Raw genomic sequence first — 22739 nt, 5'->3', positions numbered from 1 at the left:
GGTTCTACATTTAGGCAAGAAAAACCAAACGCACAGGTATAGAATAGGGGGTACCTTGCTCAATAGTAGTAACTGTGAAAGGGATCTTGGAGTTCTGGTGGATAATCACTTAAATATGAGCCAGCAGTGTGCTGCAGCTGCCAAAAAAGCCAACACAGTGCTAGGCTGCATTAACAGAGGGGATAGAATCAAGATCACGTGAAGTATTAATACCACTTTACAATGCCTTGGTAAGGCCACACTTAGAATACTGCATCCAGGTTTGGTCACCACGATGTAAAAAAAGATGTTCAGACTCTAGAAAGAGTACAGAGAAGAAAGAGTAACAAAGATGATTAGAGGACTGGAGGCTAAAACATATAAAGAATGGTTGCTGGAATTGGGTATGTCTAGTTTAATGAAGAGAAGAACGAAGGATGAATTTGATAGCAGTGTTCCAAAATCTCAGGTGCTGCCACAAAGAAGAGGGAGTCAAGCTATTCTCCAAAGCGCTTGAAGGCAGGACAAGAAGCAACCTAGAACTAAGGAGAAACTTCCTGACAGTTAGAACAATTAACCAGTGGAACAACCTGCCTCCAGAAGCGGTGAATGCAGAAAAACAGGGAATTTTTAAGAAGTATAAAGAAGAAATAATATGCTCCTGATGATAAATATTTAATGTTTAACAATTACATTTTAGAATGTTTACATATGGAGGGATTTTTTCAGTGGAGGGGCAAAAGTGAAATACGATACAGGATGATGCATTATTTCAAAAAGGCATACAATGAGAAAACAGGAAAAAAAATCAGAAACTTTAAAAGAAGGTGCCACTGATGACTGAAATGCCAAAGACTAAGGAAAAACATTTCTTTTTACTGCTTTAAGTTGACCATAGCTGATTCTATGCAGAGTTAGGTCTGGTTATTGAAACTGAAACTCATCAGGATATTTAAAACTGTAGACTTAAAAAAGACAAGAAAACATTTCAGAAAAATACCATACACGAAGACACTCATGTTGTGGGAAAGACTTGAACTGAATTCAGAGGTGCGTACATTTAGCAAAACAGAAGCAAGGGCTTGTAGTTAGATGGCCAATTTTAAAGAAATAGGCCAAAGTTCAAGTGCAATGAAGACTTATGCTGGTAAAACTGATGTTTTACAATTTACAAAGTGGAATTTTGTTGAGAACAATTCTTTTTCTACTGATCTTTTGATATAGATGCTTCTGTAAATTAAAACATATTTTTCAAGATGGAAAGTAACTGTGCAACAGGGTCCACACGATTATAAACTAAGAACTGAAACTGAGATGCACAATATAGGAACGAGATTCTTACAGGTCCATATGGGGGATTCCACAGAAGGTCACACTGAAGAACAGGTGATAGATGCAGCAGTGCCAAGTGACAATAACATGAGGAAGAAGGAGTTCCAAAAGCTGGAGAAGTATCAGGCCCTGAAGGAGAAACTAGACTGGATGAGGAAAATAAAGATCGTGGTAGTCCCAGTGGTAGTAGGAGCACTTGGGACTGTGACCTCTAAGCTGGGAGAGTGATTCCAACAGATCCCAGGAAGAGCATCAGAGCTTTCTGTCCAAAAGAGTGCAGTGCTAAGAACAGCTAAGATACTACACGAACCCTCAAACTCCCAGGCCTCTGGTATAGGACCCACAACTGAGGAAGACACAAACCACCCATAAGGGTGAGTCAGAAGTCTCTCTGTGTGTGAGACTGTTCTGTATTCTTGTTTTTGTTAACTCACTTTTTGTTTTTGTTAACTCACTTTTCCTTATTTTTCTTTTTCTCTATATTAAAAGAAATAAAAATACTGGGGTTTTTTGAAAAAAGAAAAAGAAAAGATGAAAAGTCTCCTGCTTGGTCAGTCATAAACCCTGCAGGCTCAGCATACACCAATGTGAGAAGTGAGAATTAGTATCGTATCCTTAAAATCATCTGTTCTTTCTAGCATTGTCTAAGTGATGAAATACAAAAGGTATTGCTGTTTATGAAGGCTGATGTGTAGTAGTCACTTACCCACTGAGGCATCTTTCCTGCTTGAGGGTCGTGATGATGAAACTGAAGCACCAAGACTGTTACTACGACAGATAAACCAACAATGACCATGATGCTTGCAAAATACTGAGCTGCAGATTTAAAAGGGGAACAAGAATAAACAGTTACACTGTTTTCAGACTCCCAGATTAACCTGACCATAGGTTTTATAACTTTCAAGCCTGACTGACTGACTGACTGACTGACTGACTGACTAACTAACTAACTAACTAATGAGAAACTTCCTGACAGTTAGAACAATTAACCAGTGGAACAACCTGCCTCCAGAAGCAGTGAATGTTCCAGCACTGGAAGTCTTTAAAAAGAGACTGGACAGCCATCTGTCCGAAATGGTGTAGGGTTTCCTGCCTGAGCAGGGGGTTAGACTCAATGACCTCCAAGGTCCCTTTCAACTTTTATTATTATTATTATGGATCATCGCACAGTCAGCCAGATGTTCAGACTGGATTTGGCATTTTGTCTACCTATCGAGTCCTTACTCAGGACCTGGGATAGGCAGATGTGGATGTTGGATGGTATTACAGATATCGTCGCAGGATGGAAGCAGTTCCTAGTAAGGCCGCCTTTTGCAATTGACTAATAGCGAATTTGTCAATGCCAATGGTGTTCAAGTGGTGCTCCAGTTGTTTTGGGACTGCACCCAAGGAGCCTATTACTATTGGTACTACCCTTGCTTGCTTTTGCCACAGTCTTTCTATTTCTATTTCTAGATCTTTGTATTTTGTTATCTTCTCCAGTTCTTTCTCATCTATTCTGCTGTCTCCAGGCACTGCCACGTCCATTATCCAGACTTTTTTGTCTTTCTTATCGACAATTGTTAAATAATAATAATAATAATAATAATAATAATAATAATTGTAATGCTACATTGCAAAAGAGTTACCACAAAATACATCTGGTTAAAGCATATTTTTTTTAAAAAATGAAACAACTACACATTTCTAATCCTATTAAATTTAATTCCACTCTTCCTGTTTTTATCATGTTCTTTGCTCTAGATGCTGATGACAAAGAAAAAAGAGGTAACACATTATTAGATGAAGGCTTCTAGGCAACTTCACACATTTTGTTTGTTTGTTTAATTTATGTAGTCCCCCCCATTTCACATTTGTGACTGGGCAGTTCACACAATTAAATAACAAAACAATAAACAATTAAAATAAAAAGCAATCCAAAGCCAATTAAAACAGTTAAAACCATAAAATCTCATTTCTGGGAGAGTACAATCCATGCAATTGCTATCAATATAACCAACTCACAGGCTCCGTACTACCACTGGATCCCCAGGCATGGTGACATTAATGGAAAATAACATGGTTTTAAAACAGCAAGCAACCAAAATAGTCTCTTTACATTCTCCCCCCCCCCGCCTACAAGGCCTAATTGCATCCAATAATTGTTTTATGTTCTTCCACTGTGTTCCTCCGACAGATCACGAGCAAAGATTTGGTCTGGCTCAGCCAACTAAAAAGAAGCTTTAGATACATACTGTTCATGTTAATTAAATTAACATGAATTAGCAGATGTGATCTTGGTATTATGTCTCTTTTAACAGCATATTCACAACACAGAGACTGAGCCTCCTATCTCAGGGTGGTGCTCAAAAAAGGTGAATGTTTTCTGTAAGGTAAAACAGCAGTCAAGATTCAATAATAAAAAGGAAGAAGATAGTACATCCCAAAATAATGTCTGGAATTACTTGATCCAAAGTAAAAGAATGTAGAAATTGCTTTGGATTAAAGGACATGCAGAAAGATTACCCAGTACAAAGACAGAAAGAAATAAGAGAAAGAAACTGAAAATGATGCCTCCTTGATTTTGTTTATTGTAAGATGTAATGTACCCTACAATAATAAAGGAGAACTCCAGAGATTTCTGTGGCATCTGCCTTGTAGGGCTGGCATCAGTTTTGAAAGCCTGTCCAAAAGTCTCTCTGTCCCATCTTATACTAAACAAAATCAAGGCAGGGGTTTTTTTTTTTTTTTTTTTTTTTTGAGTTTCTTTCTCAGGCTTGCTTCAGTTTCTGGACTGTGTAAAGTTTTCTGCAAGTTTTAGGCTGGCCCATGACTGAGAGTAAGATCTGATTGATTTTGCAGCTTTCTTCTTAACAGTTCTTTCATAACTTCCCCCGAGGTCATCCCTAAATTTCTTTACCTCCAGGAATCAGGCTCAAGAGATTGAACGGAATATTGGGATTTAATTATAACTTGCTCCAAAGATAAAAGGATTGTTGAAGTAGATGTCTGGAATGGAAATGCTCTCAGGTGCAACTCAGCATAATCCCTCCTATCCCTTCGTTGATATTAAATTATATATGAGCACCAGCTACTTCTCTGAAAGTGTCCAATTAACTGCTGATTGTTCCTCCAAAAATGTGAATAGAGGATAGAGATTACAGTATATCCCTTCTAAACTCATTCTATGGAGCCCCATTATTTTATTACTTACACAATAGCAGATATTAGCTTGCCTCTGATATCAAATGAAGAATAGCCAGCCTACTGATCAAACTACAGTTCCCAGCATTCTTTGCAGCACAGAAGAAAGCCCCACTGTTCTTCGTTGCAAATTGCCCTTTTCTCCATAAACTCACCCTCTGCTCCCCAACATAGAGAGGGGAAGCTTTGCTCATGCCTCTGGATAACTCTAACAATTCCCAACCAGCTACACAGGATGATGCCTTAACAAGAAAAAAAAAATGGCTGATCTCTGCATGGAGAACAGCTATAACAATTAAGTTGGCATAACTCAGATATCTTTTGTGAGACAGGTATTTATTGAGAATGTGCCTATTTGGATACAGTTCAGATATCACTGTTTATCTTGCATTTTCCTGCAAAAATGGAGAATCTGTTGATGAGAGAAAGAAAGAGAGAAAAAGAGAAAAGAGATGAAGGGGAGAAGTTCATAACCCACCGTAACTAAACTGATAAATTACCATCCACCTTCTTACTGTTTGGAAGCACCCACTGGGACAGCAAGCAATCTCGAGAAATGGACTATGAAAACTAGATAAATGTATTTGATAATAGATAACGTATTTGAACTATGGTGCTGGAGAAGACTCCTGCGAGTCCCCTGGACTGCAAGGCGATCAAACCGGTCAGTCCCAGAGGAGATCAACCCTGACTGCTCTTTAGAAGGCCAGATCTTGAAGTTGAAACTCAAGTACTTTGGCCACTTAATGAGAAGGAAGGACTCACTGGAGAAGGGCCTAATGCTGAGAAAGATTGAGAGCAATAGAAGAATGGGATGACAGAGAATGAGGTAGCTGGATGGAGTCACTGAAGCAGTAGGCGTGAACTTAAATGGATTCCAGAAGATGGTAGAGGACAGGAAGGCCTGGAGGAAGGTTGTCCATGGGGCGCGATGGGTCCATGGGGCGCGACTTTGCAACTAATAACAACACCATCTGAAAAACTATGTTTTGTATGTTTCTTCACCAGAAGATGTTTAAAAGGAACTAGAACTTCAAGACACAGAGGTAAATAAACCTACTGAAGTATGTAATATAAGCAAAGCAAGTTTGTATTTTAGTGGCCTCTTTTTCTTTGGGCTGCTATTTGAAAAGACAGCAGTCCACAGAAAAGCCTTACTTCCATCTGTGGCTTCAGCAGCCTCTCTTTATAGATGAAGTTATATAACATCTAGCCCATCAGAATCTGTGATAGACTTCAGTTCCCATCATCTCTGAATATTAGCTATGCTAGTTAGAGCTGATAGTCTGGTGAGAAGCAACATATAGTAGTGGGCAAAATTGTGGAAATCTTTTGGGAATAGAAATGCCACCTTTGGTTAAGTTTCCACCAATTTTCCAATTTCTTTATAACTATAGCCTTGTTCACAATAATACTATTTTATATCGCTTTTTGGGCAACCAGTCAACTCTTTGCACCATTACTTTAATTTCATTACGTTTTACAAGCTCACTAAATGAAAGAACGCAAAAAAACCCAACCAACTTGATAGCAATCACATAACACACTGACAAATGTCCTCCTCTCAGCTTCAATACATGACATCAATAACTGAATCCTACTGTGATCTGATAGGCTCATTGCCAAAACAAAATGACACCTGATTGGCTCTCTAAGCACTCATGCTCATTGGCTACAATCAGATGAAGGAAAGCTACCTGATATCAACCTAAGCAAGTTGTGCTTCCTTTTTCTGGTTATTTGGCTATAACTTTTCATAGAATACAGTACAGATAATTGAACAAACTATGTTGCATTACATTCTTGATTAGATTATCTTTCCATTGATATATAATTTTATGGTACTACTCCAAAAAAAAAGTGGTGTTATTAGCCATCAAATCTCAAAAATACACTTTTCCCAAAAGGCTTCCCCAATTTTGGCCACTATTGTAGGATCCCTGTGGTAGAGTCTGCTGCTATGAATAAGATGATGTTGTACTTTATGACAGAGTTGGATTCATGCAACTGCATGGAAGATCTCACACAGCATATGAGAAGGCTCTTGGTTTAATTAGGACACCTGCAAGCAAGCACATCTGGTTTTTTGAGTTTCTTTCTAGGCTGAAGATGCACCTGGATCACAGAACAGGTCATCTGCAAATGCTGAAGGAAAGAAGAAAGGATAATCAGAAGAAGGTGGAATGTGTGATGGAAGACCTCACCCAGAAGAATTGAGAAGGAAGACTTGAAGAGTAGGCTGGCTGGTGAAAGGACTGAACAATGAAGAAAAGGAGCTATGTTGGAAGGACAGTTCAGGAGATGAGTAATGGGACAAAGTATAAAGAAGCATGACCAAGAAGCCTCAGAAAAGAGTTATTTTTTTTTCCTTTTTTCCCCCTCCTCTTTAACTTGGAAAAAATCGGCAACAGAAAAGCAAAAACAAAGCAAAGAGAAGGACTTAACCAAGTCCAGGGATTAATTTTAGAAACTGCAGTGAAAAAAGAGGGGGATGGAAACAATTAAAAATTGCAATGAACACCCTGTAAGTAAATGTATATTAGATTGCAATTAAGATGTAAAAGAAAGATCTGTTTGTATGGTTGCTAGGAGCCAACAAAAATTTGATCACCCAATCATAATAGATTGGAAGGATAAGCACACATCAATGTCTTTGTCAAATCACTTTAGTTGGGAGAAATGTGTGTGTGTATATGTGTGTGTGAATGAGCTCCTGTCTTTTTCCCCACCCTCTGAACATACAAAAGGGAGAATATTCTTGGGGTGAAGGTCTTCGCTATCAAAGGATTGGAAAGGCTGTCAAATCTACCAGAAAATGGAGCTGGGGAGGGGAGAAAAAGAAAGAGAGAGGAAGGAAGGAAGGAAGGAAGGAAGGAAGGAAGGAAGGAAGGAAGGAAGGAAGGAAGGAAGGAAGGAAGCAAGCTTCACTCTTTTCTTCCCTGCTGCTTCATCAGCTGGAAGCATCTCTCATGCAGAGCTAACAGCAACTCTTGAGAAGAAAACTTTTATACTTAAAGCAGAGAATGTGTTCTCTTGAAACAGACTGCACATCATCGTTATATCAGGGATGAAAGGACAGTCCCTGGGGTAATTTTTTTTCCTTCCTGTGCTCAAGGTATTTCAGACTACAGTTTCAGCCATCTCTTGCCATTGGCCAGAAGCTGAGTCTCAATTATCTGGAAGGCACTGAGCAGCCAAAAGGCAGTCTCCTCTGAGCTCCCTAGACGTGTCCATGTAATTTTTTTGACAGCCATATGAATGTTGTTTTCTACTGCCTTCATCCAGGGAGATTTTTAGCTGACCGATATAATCTATGGTGCTGGGGTCTCCCTGAGGCTGTCCCATCCAACCACTACCCAGGTCCAAGCCTGCTTAGCTTGGTGCTGCAACTGGCCGGAGCCTGAAAATTAACAGCTTCTTGAGAGAGGCCTCTTGTTTGCTGAATTTAATTCCTTTCTGCAATGTTTAAAAGAGCTTTGCTCTCCTTTCTTCCTTAACCAGCTACCTTGCCCCTCACGTTATCTCCATCTAGCTTCCCACTTCCGCTGTTCCTTTTCTTTCCTTCCAGATGCAACCACGCTGCTCCTTCATTCTATCTGCACCTTGTTTTGTTTGGGGGCAGGAGGTATTTTTCAATTTCCCAGCCTAATACAGTTTTGGATTTGCTTGGTAGTCTCCCATCCAAGTAATAACCCAGCATGACCCTACTTAGGTTTTAAGACTAACCAAAGTTACTTAGGGACTCTTACGTACTCCAGCTTTCTCAAATGAGAGTAGCAATATATGAATGATCTGGAATTTCTTTAAAAATGGACTGGCTGTTCTAAACTGCTTTTTAGTTTTGCTGAATTGCATGTAAATTTCTATACCTCGGTTATAAGCAAGCTTCTCATTTGTTTCTTTGATGTAAGCAAAACAGTTGTAAGCAAATTGAGCTGCATCATCTTTCCAGCTACTTCTTATTGTTTGTTGTATTTGATAACAATTAATCAATATGAGATTCTATTTCTTGGCATGTTGTGCTGAGTTCATTAATGAATTCATTTTGCTGCTACCGGTAGTTGCTGCTCAAATAATTCTCTAATGAGGATACATTGTGCATTTTTCCCCCTCTGCAGCCCCTGACCCATTCCAAGGTATTTTCAAAGATTATTTTACTTTCACTGGCTTCTTCCACCATACAAAATGTAGTCTCGATTTATTTTGTTACTCAAAAGTTAGACTGTTCACAGATAGAGTTTCATGCCTCTTTACACAATCACTTTCCAACATTCCAGTGAATTAGAAAGAGGGGAAAATTAAATTTTCATGTAGCCACTGGATAATCAGTCTAAGTATCATTTGCAAACTATATGCTAAGCATCTGCTGGGGAAGTGATGGCACTGGCTGGAAATCTTAAAATCTTTACAGAAGATCAAAAATAACTTAGTTTATTAGATCTTAATGGTACAGCACTTGACAGAGAAATATACACAGTCCGTCAGAGCGTGCACAATCTTATTGCACGAGATAACCCAGGAGTAAACACAGTAAACAGTGGTCTACAGTAAATGGTGGTTTATCTTACACTATCTACAATATCATACACCAGGAACAATATCCATACACGTGCTAATACAGCAGGATCCAACAAACCACAGTTACAGCAGGAAATGGAAGAGAGAGAACAGATCAGCAGAGCCTTCCCTTTATACAAAGTTTCTTAAAGAGATACAGACACTGCTGAGTCATTCCCAGTGCTTTTTTTCTTAAAAAAAAAGTGCCGTAACTCACACATGTCATACAACCCGCCTTGCCTACCCTACAAGGTTCCATCCAAAAAAGGTGCCGGAACTCCGTTCTGGGCGTTCTATGAGAAAAAAAGCCCTGGTCATTCCCATCATTACATCTTATATCTTGCATTACATAAGCTGGTTAGCTGTTAAATCAATACCTTGACGTAGTCGCTCAAATTGTTTCTGAACACTAATTTCATAAATTTTAAGACTGCACTGGATATTGCCTCCAGAAACAACCTCTAAATCAGAGGTGTCCAACCTTGGTAACTTTAAGACTTCTGGACATGGCTGTCTTGGGAAGTTGAAGTCCACAGGTCTTAAAGTTGCCAAGGCTGCTCTAAATAAAGTTTGAGATCTTTCCCCCCCCTAATCTATGACTACTTTTGTTCCTCCACCAGTTTTATTCAATACATCTCTTAGGGTTGGATGAGGCCGTTGTCAAACCACAGGAGATATCCAACAGGCCCCAATATTATCTCTTTATATTTATTGTTGAGTTTCAACAGTTTCAGACTTCCAGAAATAATATTTTATTTTAAGGCTATTATCCCAAACTCTCAGAAGAGAGCATGTATTTTGGACTGGACTGATCAATTATCCTAATAAAGAGTTAACTGATTGACCTAGATTTGGATCATCTTGTCTTTCATACACTTGAACAGACAGGGTAGTATAAAAGAGTATTAAGCATCAGTCCATACAAGCATCCATAGAATCCAACAATTTGCTGAGAATGATGAAACATGTGTCAAGCTCTGCCCTTGACATAAGTTTGTGACATCATGATGCAGATATAAAAGAGGTGGAGTTTGCATTTTTAAGTAACAATACTTGTTTCATCATCCATCACTTTGGGTGCTCATGCTAGACCATTTAGCCCAATGCCCCCACTTTTTCCTCCAAGTAATAAACTTCCAGATTAAGCAAAAGGGATTATGGACAATTGTTTTCTATTAGCATCCACTAGTTAACAGAACAGCACCTCTGGTAAAGGAGGCTAATATTCTTGACATACATTCTCTATAAGGGGTGGCGCTGTGGGTCTGCAGTTAAGATGCTGGGCTTGTCGGCTGGAAAGCTGGCAGCCCAGGTTCAAGACTGAGCACCATGTGACAGGGTGAGCTCCCATCCTCACCCCATCTCCTGCCAATCTGGCAGTTTGAGAGCATGCAAATGCAAATAGATAAATAGGTACCACTTGGTGGGAAGGTTACAGTGTTCCGTGCACCTTGGCATATAGTCATGCTGGCCACATGATCATGGAAATGTCTTTGGACAGCCTTGGCTCAATGGTCTTAAAATGGAGATGAGCACTGCCCCCAATAGTCGGCAATGACTAACGAGTAAAATCTGCAGGGATTCCTTCAGCTTACCTTTACCTTCTCCATAACTTTGTCTAAACTGCATGCTGTACTATTATTCACTTGTTCTAATCCTAAAGCTTTTCATGTTCATTGTGAAAGCATTTATTTATTTTTTACAATCAACTTTAATTAGAAGATACAGACTTCAAACATTTTGCAATCTTCGTATCATGTATCTTTCGTCAAAATTCAACTTTGCTTACACGGGCTTTCTGCACTTATAAACTTATTGACCACTAGGAAAAATAGATATTGAGACAATTGGCTGAGAGACTCTGCACTTTTATTTCCTGTCCTTGTCTAAGACCCTTACTTTGCATATTGTTATGTAATATATATCATTCATTAGCGATGGGGGATGATTTTTATCATTCCTTCTTTTCTCAGTTCAATTCTCTTTTATCTCTGTGCAGTTCACATTTTCAACTGACTCGCTCTCCCTCTGTAGACATCAGGATCTCTTGGCTGTAAACACACTTAAATCAGTGAGACTTTCTTATCACCATGTTCTATTCCTAAATAAAGCTTACCTTTATTTCACTCAAGCCCCAGACTAGAGAAGGCTTTCTCAGAAAAATTACAGCTTTAGCATTCCTCCCTCCAAACATTCTTTCTGCTGTGCAAGGTTACTGGTCAACATCTTTGACTTTTATTTACCACGTTCCCCAAATCCAGTCTCTTTTTTCCTTAAATTATCACCTCAACTTCTTTAGACTCTTTTTATCAGAGAATCTGATACTGCCTTTAACTAATCTTTGGAAAGATGTGATTAGAATTGTACATCATATTCCAATTTTGCTGCTTTTAAGACTGACATTATTGATAGCTTGCTTGCTTGCTTCATTCGTGCATTCATTCATTTGCTAACTATATTTTTATGCTGTAAAGCTCTGACATTATTTTAGATAAGAATCATAATCTGAATTCCAGACCCTTGCTGAATAATTTCTAATTAAAAATAAGCACATCCTAAATCTAAATCCTAAATCACTTAAAATATCCTCTTGATTTTAGATTGGAGTGTAGTGGAGGTTTTCACTCTTGAGTCTGTGATACAGGTGAATTCAAGAAGCAAGTTGTGCAAATTGCTACACAGGCCTGCTGCTTGAAAGATGTCCAGTACGCATTCTGATATGGAAACTGAGGCCCTTTAATGAATGACCTCTTCTCATTGTGTGACTGAAGGCAAACTAGTATTCTATCTTCAGATACGTAAATCACCTCCTTCTAAAGTCACTCGGCACTTCCCTATCTGCATTTTCTTAAAGAAATATAAATGGCTAGCTCAGCTGTGAAACACAAAGGAATGCTGATTCAGATAAGTATAGACACTGGAAAGCAAGAACATTTGATATAACACTCGCTGAAAGAAACATCTCGACCAGAGGCATTCTAGAAGCTCTTTGTTTAACGTAAGAAATCCATTATATTCACCTCATTACCTCACTCTCCTGACCTCATTGACACATATCTGCCATAATGCAATCAAATCATTCACTATATTGATTAAATGTATATTGTAAATGTAAATGTATAATGTAATTTATATGCATCCACATCACAGACCTCAGTTGCTGAAATAAACTAATTTGGACTTCAAATCAAATCAATATTTTATTGATGGCCATAGATCAACATAAAGGGATGGGATGCCATCATTAAAAACAATCACAAAGGTTATATGTGTAATTATATATTATAGATGTATGAACATACAGAAGAAAAAATGAAAAAGTTAAAAAAAAGAATTATAAAAAGATATAAAAGATATATAAGTTAAAAACTAAAAGGATATGCAACAGTAAGAATCTAAAACAAAAGGTAAGTTATTAGGGATGGGTATAGGGAAGTAAAAAGGTAGTATGTGGAATCTATCTCTATCAAGTTACAAAGCAGCCTAATACAGCAAACTAGGCAGTTATTAGACCTAATTTGTCTAATTTACTAGTTGAGCCTGGTATGTATATTGTAGCAGGGTGGGTACCTGAAAGCAACAGGGTGGTATAAAAATTTTCTGTACACCCTAAGTATTTCTGTAATAATGGTAAGGCAAGACCAGTGCAAATGTCTCTGTAATACAGACATTACAGAAACACACCCGGTGTTGTTTCTGTCTGTGCAGAATCCACAGGGGCATGGTCTCTCGACCTAGGGGTTTTCCTGTTCCAGCCATCAAATACAGTTAAGGAGAGGGCATGACATCATGCCAAAGTAAAGGCTTTTCTTTGTTGAGGTACTTTGAGTACTTAGGTTTTGCCAGGAGGGAGGAAGAGTAGCTACCTATTGTCCTAAGATATTTAAGAATGACAAATGAACTCCTCTGTGTATTTTCAACAATGAAGTCCCCGTGAGCTCTCATACTGAAGGTAAATTAGAAAGACCCCTCCTGTATTTGGTACAGGAGACCTGTTTTCTCAATACCTGAAGTGGTAAAAGAGGAAGTAAAGAAGAAGACGTTTTCAGACTTGTGGCTATCCATCTCTGTTTCAGGAATGGCTCTTGGGTCTTTTGGCAAATGCCATGATTTTAGCTTTTTTGATAACTGAATTCCAGCTGGTCTTTCTTGCAGGACTGCACTAGTTTCCCCATTGCTCTCTTGAAAGCCTTCTTGAAAGTATTGTTGCATCATCTGTGTCTTCCAGAAAATTTTTGGGAGTGAAAATCCATGTTGTGGAGAGGGCTCACCATAAAAACTGAATAAGAGTGCGGCCAATATGTAGCCTTGCTTGCTGCCTTTCTGGTTTCAATGGGATTGAGGGGAGGAGCATACATACTGAATGAAGTAGACATTGGTCAACTTAGCAGGCCTCCAACATCCCCCATAATTTAGCTTGGGATATAAAATAAAATGCTGCTTTGAAGTCTATACAAGCAGCATAGACAACGGTTGTGTTGCAGGTTCAAAATGGAGTCCAAGAGACTGATCAGTGGTGGATCAGGCTTTCCTAAAATCAGTGTGTTTTTCTGCTTTGGAACAATGCACTGATCTCTAGTACAAATGAGCTCCTAAACTTTCTATTCCAGATTTCAAACTACATTATTATTTGAAGAGAGACTCCAGTACAACCATTATATTTACAGCTTAATATCAAATACTTGCACTACTGAGTGATTATTGTGACTGCCTTAGCCATTCTATGTTACTCTGCTCTGGAGACTTCTGCTACTTTCATGACTAGATTATAACATTCAATTGTCCAGCCATAATTATCTCCATCTAGGCACATGCTTTCACTTGTAGTCTGGCTTTTCTGTTGTATGCACAACAGCTAGAATCAAAATTTAATAGCTCTTGGAAAGTCCAAAAACAATTTGATAGTTCTGCTGAGATAAATCAATCATGCAGTGGAGAAGAGAGATAGTTGCATCCCGGTAGCAGCGTAAGAAGGGACAGCCATTTTAAAAAAGCAACCATGAAATGCAACACATACATTTGTTGCCTTCTGAATTAAAACCATTTTTCCCAATTCATTGATATGCTTAGAATGTCTGTCTCTTTCTAATTTCATGTCATGCCTTGCCAGTTTTAGTAGCTTATTTCTAAGTGTTACAGCTTCCTGCCTTCATCCGTTAGGATCATCATCTTTCTCACCTCTTTCTACGTAAGCATTTCAGCTTAAGCAGGAAGTCTCTTTCAATAGTGTGTCTCCTTGTTCTGTTTCAGACCCTGCAGACACAGCCAGAAAGCGCAGGAATACATATCACAGAAATACGCCTACCAGAAGAACCGGACTTCGATCTGTCTATGTATTTTGATGAAGGCAGTAACCTGCTCACATCTTAACATTTTTTTTCAAAGTGAACTAGGGACTTGGCAGCCAGCTCATGATTTACAAATTAGGTTCACAATCTTTCTGCCCATAAAACAATGTCTGGCTCACTGTCTCTTTTCATAGTTTAAAACGGAAGGACTGCAAAGGGTGATTATAGCCTTCATAAATCTATGCTTGCATTTTTCTCTTTCACACAGAGAAATATGCACATGGGCATAGGTTACTCAGTCTTTGGACAGGCATATGCATTGTAGCAGAGATGAAGGGAGAACAAATGCAATGAAGTTTAAAAGGAAAGTAAACAAGATTATTAATTAGTCTCAACATATGTCATAGTAGCTCCTCTGGGAGTCTTCTGTCACAGGCTTTAGTACAAAGTGACAGATTATAATTTTTGGCCCTCAAGGGAAATTTACTAGCCTTTGCAGAAGAATCAAACAGAACAGCCACAATTCAGTCTGGTAAGGCATTTTCAGACTAGCACATTTTGTTGAAGTACAGTTTGGTTCATCGGATACATGGAAGAGCTAAACTGAGGTAGGACTTAATATGGAATAAGATAAAGAGGGAATGGGGAGGGGAAGACAGGGTGGTCATGCGGAGGCAGATTATATATGAGACAAGCTACAAGTATTTTAAAACAACTACCTCTTTCTTTTACCGTATCGCCACCTTGTTTTACTCTTGCTTCTTTGATGTATATTTATGTATATGTACCTATACAGGCCCCTACTGCCTTTCTCTTTGTGTGAGAATGGCTAATTTGCAAATGGGAATCAATTAATTTTACAAATAGAGAGCTTTTTAAGTAGACAATCTATTTTAATTAATAATTCAAGTAATATTAATTCTGTTTCCTGGCTCTACTGTGCCCTACCTTTCCTTTTTTTTCTTTTTTTCTTTTTTTTTTTTTTGAGGAGTGTGCTTCTGACCGATATATATATATATATATATATATATATATATATATATATATATATATATATATATATACACACAAAAAAAAAAAAATATCCCTTCTAAAGCATTTAGTGAACCCAAGTTTCACTCAGATGGTACTTGTCAGTTTAATAGATAACTGAAAGTTGTAGGCCTCAAGAAAGATGATGAGAAGAAGACCTTTACTTTTCAAATCTTGCTTGATAATTTCAGAGAAAATAGAGAAAACATCTGAATGCAAAATAGATTAAAACATCTAACAGAAAGAGAAGTGATAGAAGAGTGAAGAGGGAATTCTTTCTTTTGGCCAAGCAATGTTTGCGGGTCACTTTAGGGCAATGTTTTCATTAAGACAACTGACAGGCTACAAGAAGATAGAAACCCTTCAAGATATTCCAATTTCTTTATCTTGCAAGACATTACACAAGCTGGTTGGGAAAATAGTTTGGAATATATTGTCACACAAATTAACTAGTGGATAGGTAAGTATCATTTCAAGATATATCAACATTTCATTATCCTATCCTAAGATGTGTGTTTTTGTCGGGATTTTTAAAAACCCTAATACATAATGAGATAATAGGCAACTATCTCAAAAACAGAACATTTGTGATTTTCCAGACATTGCTGAACTATACTTTCCAGGAGCCCCACGCAGCCTAGTCAAAAATGAGATTGCTGGGAACTGTAGGTCAGTCGTAGCTAAATCCTATGTTCCTAAGCACCCTAAACACAATATTCCTGTTTCAAAGAAGGTTCATAGATTCAATTTTAAAAGTATATATGAACACATCCTTTTCTTTGATTAAATATTATCAGGAAGTGATATTCTCAGAAAATTGTGGAAGTCCTAGATAATTAGGAATAGAATGATATGCTGTAGTAAACCATTAAGTAAATGCTGAATATTTTGTTACTTCTCCTATCCTGTCCAGCCTTGATGACTTTTAGCAGAGACAAACAAAATATTGTACAATATCATCAAAAACTGAAGAACAAAAATTGCACATTGGGGGAAAGAAGAATTCATTTTGAATCTACTTCTCTGTGCTGTCATCCTCTGTTTTAGAGATGAATAGAGGAAAGTACTAGACCTCAAGTAAAAAAACATTGGTTTTATTATCTAAGTAATATAACTGAAATAGAGCATGTCCTCTGCTTTCTCTTCCGTCTCCTTTCTTGTTCTTGTTTATCAAATTTTCAATCAGCAAAAGTAGCAGCATACAAAGAACTGTGTGTGCTAATGAAGCTTATAGAGTCAGGCAAATATCTCAGAAGGATCTATGCAGGTTGCCATGCCCTTGTAACTTCATCAATAGCGCCATTTCTACTTGGCTGGTAAAGAGGGGAGATAAGAATAAGGAGGGAGGGAGAGGGGGAGGGAGGGAGGGAGGGAGGGAGAGAGAGAGAGAGAGAGAGAGGGAGAGAGAAGACAAAATCCATCTGATTTCTGTGGCTTACAAAACAAGAGAAAAAATATAGCTGCTTGGGGATACTGATGTATGAGTTCATCCTATGGTCTTTTTATAGGAAAGGCAAATGGAATAAAGATGCATGTGTTCTAAAACATGCATCCAAAGTAGCAGCCTTCTTTCTACTCCCACCAAGGAGGTAAAGCTGCACCAGTACAGATATCAGGCAAGAATACAAATATAAAACAGTCTCTATGTAGACTAAGAGGGGCAAGCTTGTTATTTAGCCTGAAGACTCGGTTTAGGATGACACAGAAAATCAAGACACTGGAAAAAAAAAATCTTGCCAGCTTAACACTTTTCTTGCAAAAAAGAGAATCAAAGAGGCAAAGGAAATGGAAGAGACAGAAGTTCCAGCAGCCATGAAACAAGTATGAGAGCAGAAGACCGTAAATATAGCAAGAAACAGATCAGCCTTGCTCTGCCTCTAGCCAGGACCCTTAATGGCAGATCTTTTGTCTTGCTGAGAAGATGTCTAGCTCTAGAACTCAGCCCAGCTCATGACTACAAAAAGTCCCTGTGGGAATGAAGGAGGCCACCGTACAAGAGATTATCTCGAATGGCTACTCTGAAGCTGAGGGGAGTTCATCCTCAGTGACCTATGATCATCATGAAAAGCCCAGGAGAAAATATGCAAAAGAACATTGGGTGATACTAATAGATCTATTGTACAAGAGTAAATGTGCCACAACACTCATTGTGCATGCGTGTTTTACAAAATGCATAAGAAATGCACACATCATGTTACATACATGACGGGTATTTTTTTTTTTTTTACAAGAGTGGAATCTCTACCATCCCCTCTTGCGTTAAGCGTGGGGAAAAAGAAGTTGGACTGAGCTGAAACTATTCATATTGCTTTGACATTTCAGGCACAGTTGAAAAACATCACTGTGTTCATAGACTGCCTGATCATATTGCCCACACAACTCACGAATTAATTTCCGTCCCATTTCTCCTAGCCTTCCTTGAGTGCGAAATATTTCTAGTTTCACTGGTAAAGGGGAGGACAAAGTATACGACCGCTAGAAGCTGTCCTAAGTTCTGTCCAGATGACCAGCTTTTCTGTTTTCCGACTCTCCTGTTTGCAGTTTAAAACTGCACAAACAGGATCGATCTGAACAAGAATCTCAGAATGCTGTAGGTGCAGTGACATAAGTTTACTACTACTGGTTTACAGTGATGATAGAGAATGAGCAGTCAAGCAGGGGATGATCACAGAGAACTGTCGGCCACCCAATGCTCAGCTAGTGATGTGTGCCTTTTCTTGGAGTGCTTATGGAAGCCCAAGAAGCACCAATGGGGAGACACAGTCATTGCAAGAGTGACCTTTCCTGTTTGAAACATTGGAGGATGTGGGCATATCATGTAAGTCAGACACAGCCTCATACAGTCAAGGTGGGTGGGGGTTATTTCAGTCTATAATCTGGTTTGTATATCTCTCTGGAAAGGCCCTTTGAGCAAAATCCTCGGCCAGTCCATTTAATTGGTCATCTACAGGTAGTATTTCACGTACAATCATTTGCTTAACAACCATTTGAACTTACAAAGGCAGTGAAGAAAACCTGACTTACAACTAGTCCTCGCAATTACAACATCGCGGTGTCCCCGTGATCATGGGATCAAAATTCAGGCTCTTGGCAAGCGGGATGGTTTTATGATTCCCTGCAGCTTCTTAGGGTCATGTGTGATTACCATTTGCAACCTTCCCAGCTTGGCTCTCAACAAGCAGTAATAGAAGGAGCTATAGTTGCTTAATGGCCAAAGTGATTTGCTTAGCATCCCTAGCAAAAAAAAAAGGTCGTAAAATCAGAAGCATCTCTCCTGACTAACAACTGCTTTGCTTAGCAATGGATATTCCAGTCTCAATTGTGGTCATAAGTCGAGGACTACTTGTATTTAACTCAACTGCTCGATCCATCTAATGGAGACTTACAAGGTTTCAGGAAAACGTATCTCCAGCCCTCCAAGAGACTAATCTTTGACTCTTTCACAGCAAAGCCTATGCTTTACTACTAAGCTGCCCCTAGGGTAGTGTCTGTTCAACTGTCTATCTATAAACATCGCAATGCAAAACAATCACAAGATTCTAACAACCACACAGCCACCTTGATTTTCATAAGGAATTTGGTTTTGGAAAACTGCTTTGGAACTTCCTTCTCCTAAGGATAAGGACAACAGAGCAACAATATTAAGACATTCTAGCATTCACAAAGCAATCTGGCAGATTTTTATTTATCTGTATTTATAATTCTCAGTTTGGTCCGCTGACAACTCAGAAGAAATCTCTTCTTCCTCCAAATTTCTTTGGAGAAGAAAGAAAGTTTTTTGGGAAGCAGTTTTTCTCTTTCCCAAAGGACAACAAAAGTTGATATCTACAGCCATCATCTAATTCTAAAAAGCAAATCAATTTGTGTTCCAATCTGGGGAAAAATATTATATATATATATTTCACCTCCACTGCCACCTCCTCGCTTTCACCTTTACTTTCCCATCAGTTGCCCAGGAACCTGATCCAGATAAATTTTACGCAGTTTTAAACCTGATTCATTTTTTATCATGAGAAGTGGTGCACCATCAACATACCTATTAAGGGAACTGAATCTGATGTGGCAGGCATTATTTCTGCTACAAGGAGCATAAAAACCGTCAAGGACAGAAGAACAGTTATACCTATAACAAAATTATGAAAGAGACAAAAAGTGAAGTCATGAATGCTTTCCACTTTAAAGGTCATTAATAATGTACACCTTCCATTTATTAGATAAAGAAATATACCTAGATTAAGAGAAATGTGTGTTGTAGAAAAGTTTAAAAAAAATGTTCTGCACATTATAAAATTACCATTCTAATATAATTTGAGTAACAACAGATTTCTCCAATTAATCTGCTTCCTTCTTTTGAATCCACATTTCCCCAATTTTGAGGAGGGCCAACTGGCAGGAGAAACAGTCTTATAGTGGAACTTCCCCATACTTATAGTTTCATACGGCAGGTGACATTAAAAAAAGGCTTAGAAAGCAAAACCGAGACTAAGATGGTGGAATTCTAGATTTCTGGATGAACATATAAGCATAATCAATGTAAATGCTTCCCTATGTACACGAGATCAGCATAGTAGAAGACAGTAATGCCAAAAGTCTCTCTCTCTTAAGTTTTCGCTTAATCAATACATTGAAGGATATTTGTTTATATAATCAAAAACACAAATCACCCTTGCTGCTACATCCTTTTCTACGTATCTAAACTGTGCATTGTCTTAATCCTTACCCAAAGATATTTTCTCTCCAGAGTCAGCTGGAAGTAAGAAAACAAGCAGTGCTAAGCCTGATATAAGGACGCAGGGAATCAATAAGTTCAAGCCATAGTAAAGGGTGCGACGGCGCATCGTAACGGTATAAGTTACATCTGGATATGGCTCTTTACAGCATTCATAGTACAGCTCATTTCTTTTGCCTGGAACACCTGCACAGAAGCAAATTGGAAATATAATAAGAGTAGAAATGTGCAGAGAATTTCATTCTGGAAATGGCTGAACAGTCAACATTCTTGCTAACTGAGGGCAGTCAGGGATCAGACCTTATACAGTCTGATGTCTTCAGACGTATTGAATTTAGTGGTTATCAATTATGAAAGCTGAAGTCTAATATACCACGAGGACACTAGATTGAGAAAGGCTGGCCTACACTCTTCTATTAATGTGTTAGGTCATTTCAGGTGGTGTATGAAATCACGGTTTGCTAAAATTAGCTATGATATCTGAATGGATAATATGTTTTGAGCTGAGGCAGCAAGCATGAATTTAGACTTCAAGATTGGGAGATACGGTAGTTTGTAGTCATGTAGGGCTCCATGGCTTAAATATGAGTTGTAATTCATATACTTTATTTCCTTCCTACTAACTGTTTATTTATATTTCTCGTCTAATCTTTGCATTCCCTTAGGTCTACATCTTAAGAATTAAGTCAATTCCCAGTTTAGGAACAGCCCAACAGAACCTACCAATTCATTCATGGTTTTGTTCATTCTGCAGATTACCATGTATTCAATTTAATTACTTCTTAAAGTGTGGGGAGGTTGTGGTCCTGCAGATATTGCTGAACCTCAGTATTTGTGAGAATACTGAAAGCTGAATTCCATAATATCCAGAGAGCCAAAGCTTATTTAATGCTTTTGTCCTATTCATTTTCAATAATTCTTGTGAACACTGTAATATTTAGTAATTCCTGCGAACACCGTAATAAACACCGTAATAGGAAATAATGTGAAAATACCATCTCTGGATAAATACTTAGCTTTCTCATGGCACTAATCTTACTCTGAGGACATATGAAAAAATCTGTATAAATCTATTAAGCAGCCCAAACGTATCTGGTGAAGAATTGTGGCAATAGTCAATGTTCCTTAAAAAAAAAAATCTAAGAATATACAGTAGCCATTACTCCTCTGATCAGTTTCATTTGTAAGGCATAATCTTCAATCTGTCTATCAAATTGCAAGTAGCAATCAACCATTATTACAATGTTTAGTGACAGAGCATAATGAGTTGTAGGTCTCAAGCTATTTATAGGACAGCAGATGGAAATGAGTTTTGTTGTTGTTGCTTTATACAGAGTCAATGATATTTCCAATTTTAGTGGTTCTTTCACCATCCCTCTTTGCATATTTTGGATCATTTTTATTCAGACTATGGATTAAGCAAAACTAAAAGGCTTGGCTGGAAAAGTTCAGTAGCCTTTTTTTTAAAAAAAAAAAAGTCAAGACTTTTCTAAAAATGCAAACTACAAAAAGCTTTGCAGCTTTTGAGGGGAAAAAATCACCTAAACACAGCTTTCAGTGTGAGCAAGAAATATATAAATATGCAGGCACTCCTAACAAGAAAAAATAAAGATTTTTCTTGCTTCTAGGCAAAGCTGAATTTAGCCATAAACTAATCAAGCTACAGCTTAAGATGTCAATGTCTAAAGGGGGCCTCCAATATTTCCAATTTTCGTTTGTCATGATTTTATTATAATTTCACATATGAAAGCCTCCATAAATTAAGCCCTCCTGTATGGCTCATATGGCACTTGCTAATTTGATTAAATTATGCATTCTTTCAGCAGGCATTCACACTTTCTGTTCATAGGGAGTCTTTCTCTATCCCACCCTGGGACTGTTATGCATCTTGGCAGCATTCTTGCCTTGTTTACTTGTTATATACTCTGCCAAATACAGTCCATAGCTTAGGGCCTCACTATGTCTAAATCCAATTCTGGCTCTGGGCAACAGCTATAAGTTAAGGATTAAATTCTGGGATTTTGTTATCACTGGAAATAACTTTTGCGGCACACATCCACTGATGTCACAGTCGATCAGCTGAAGGAACAGCATAGATTTCTCAGGCCCATCTCCAAGCCTATGAATATTTTATATAATCTGACAGAAGAAATGTTTTGAAATAAAATATGCAAGTTCTTAGGGGGTTCAATTCTTTTTTTTTTTTTTTTATTAAAAGTTTTATAAATTTTACAAAAAAGAAAAAAGAATACAAAACAAGAGACAACATATACAAAAAAATAAAACTAAACAATACATATATAAGAAAAACCCCCCATCCCCCACCCCTCCCCCCCAAAAAAAAACCCTCCCTTCCCCCCCCCCTGAGCTTCCCAGAGCAGAATATAGGCTTAAGAAATAAAAATAAAAATTAAATTAAGAACTTTATATTTATATATATAAAAAGATTATCTATAATATATATAAAAATAAAACTTATGAAAAAACTATATAATATTTTTGTATACCCAATCTAAATTGTATAAATTTTATCCATTTATCCCAAACAGCAAAAAACTTCTCTTGCGTTTGTTGCTTTAAGAAAGCCGAAATCTTTGCCATTTCCGCCAAATGAGCTACTTTAAGAAACCATTCCTGCA

At 38.0% G+C, this 22739-nt stretch overlaps 1 protein-coding gene across 2 annotated transcripts in view; it reads right to left on the bottom strand.

Annotated features, from left to right (window-relative positions):
* The window catches only part of LOC120311474 (neuronal acetylcholine receptor subunit alpha-7-like), a 90044-nt gene that overhangs the window by 3635 nt on the left and 63670 nt on the right, over positions 1–22739 (bottom strand). For both annotated transcript variants that reach the window (XM_039351009.1, XM_039351010.1), the window contains 3 exons: positions 20092–20286; positions 19408–19494; positions 2018–2127 (listed from right to left, as the gene is read on the bottom strand). In XM_039351009.1, the coding sequence (XP_039206943.1) occupies positions 2018–2127; positions 19408–19494; positions 20092–20286 (392 nt within the window). The remainder of the gene's footprint in view (positions 1–2017; positions 2128–19407; positions 19495–20091; positions 20287–22739) is intronic.

The sequence above is a fragment of the Crotalus tigris genome, unplaced genomic scaffold, assembly GCF_016545835.1.
Source record: "Crotalus tigris isolate CLP2741 ecotype Arizona unplaced genomic scaffold, ASM1654583v1 scf7180000018368.3068619, whole genome shotgun sequence".
Taxonomy (NCBI): Eukaryota; Metazoa; Chordata; class Lepidosauria; order Squamata; family Viperidae; genus Crotalus; species Crotalus tigris.
Note: the sequence above shows the minus strand (reverse complement) of the source record. Positions and strands in the feature narration are given on the sequence as shown.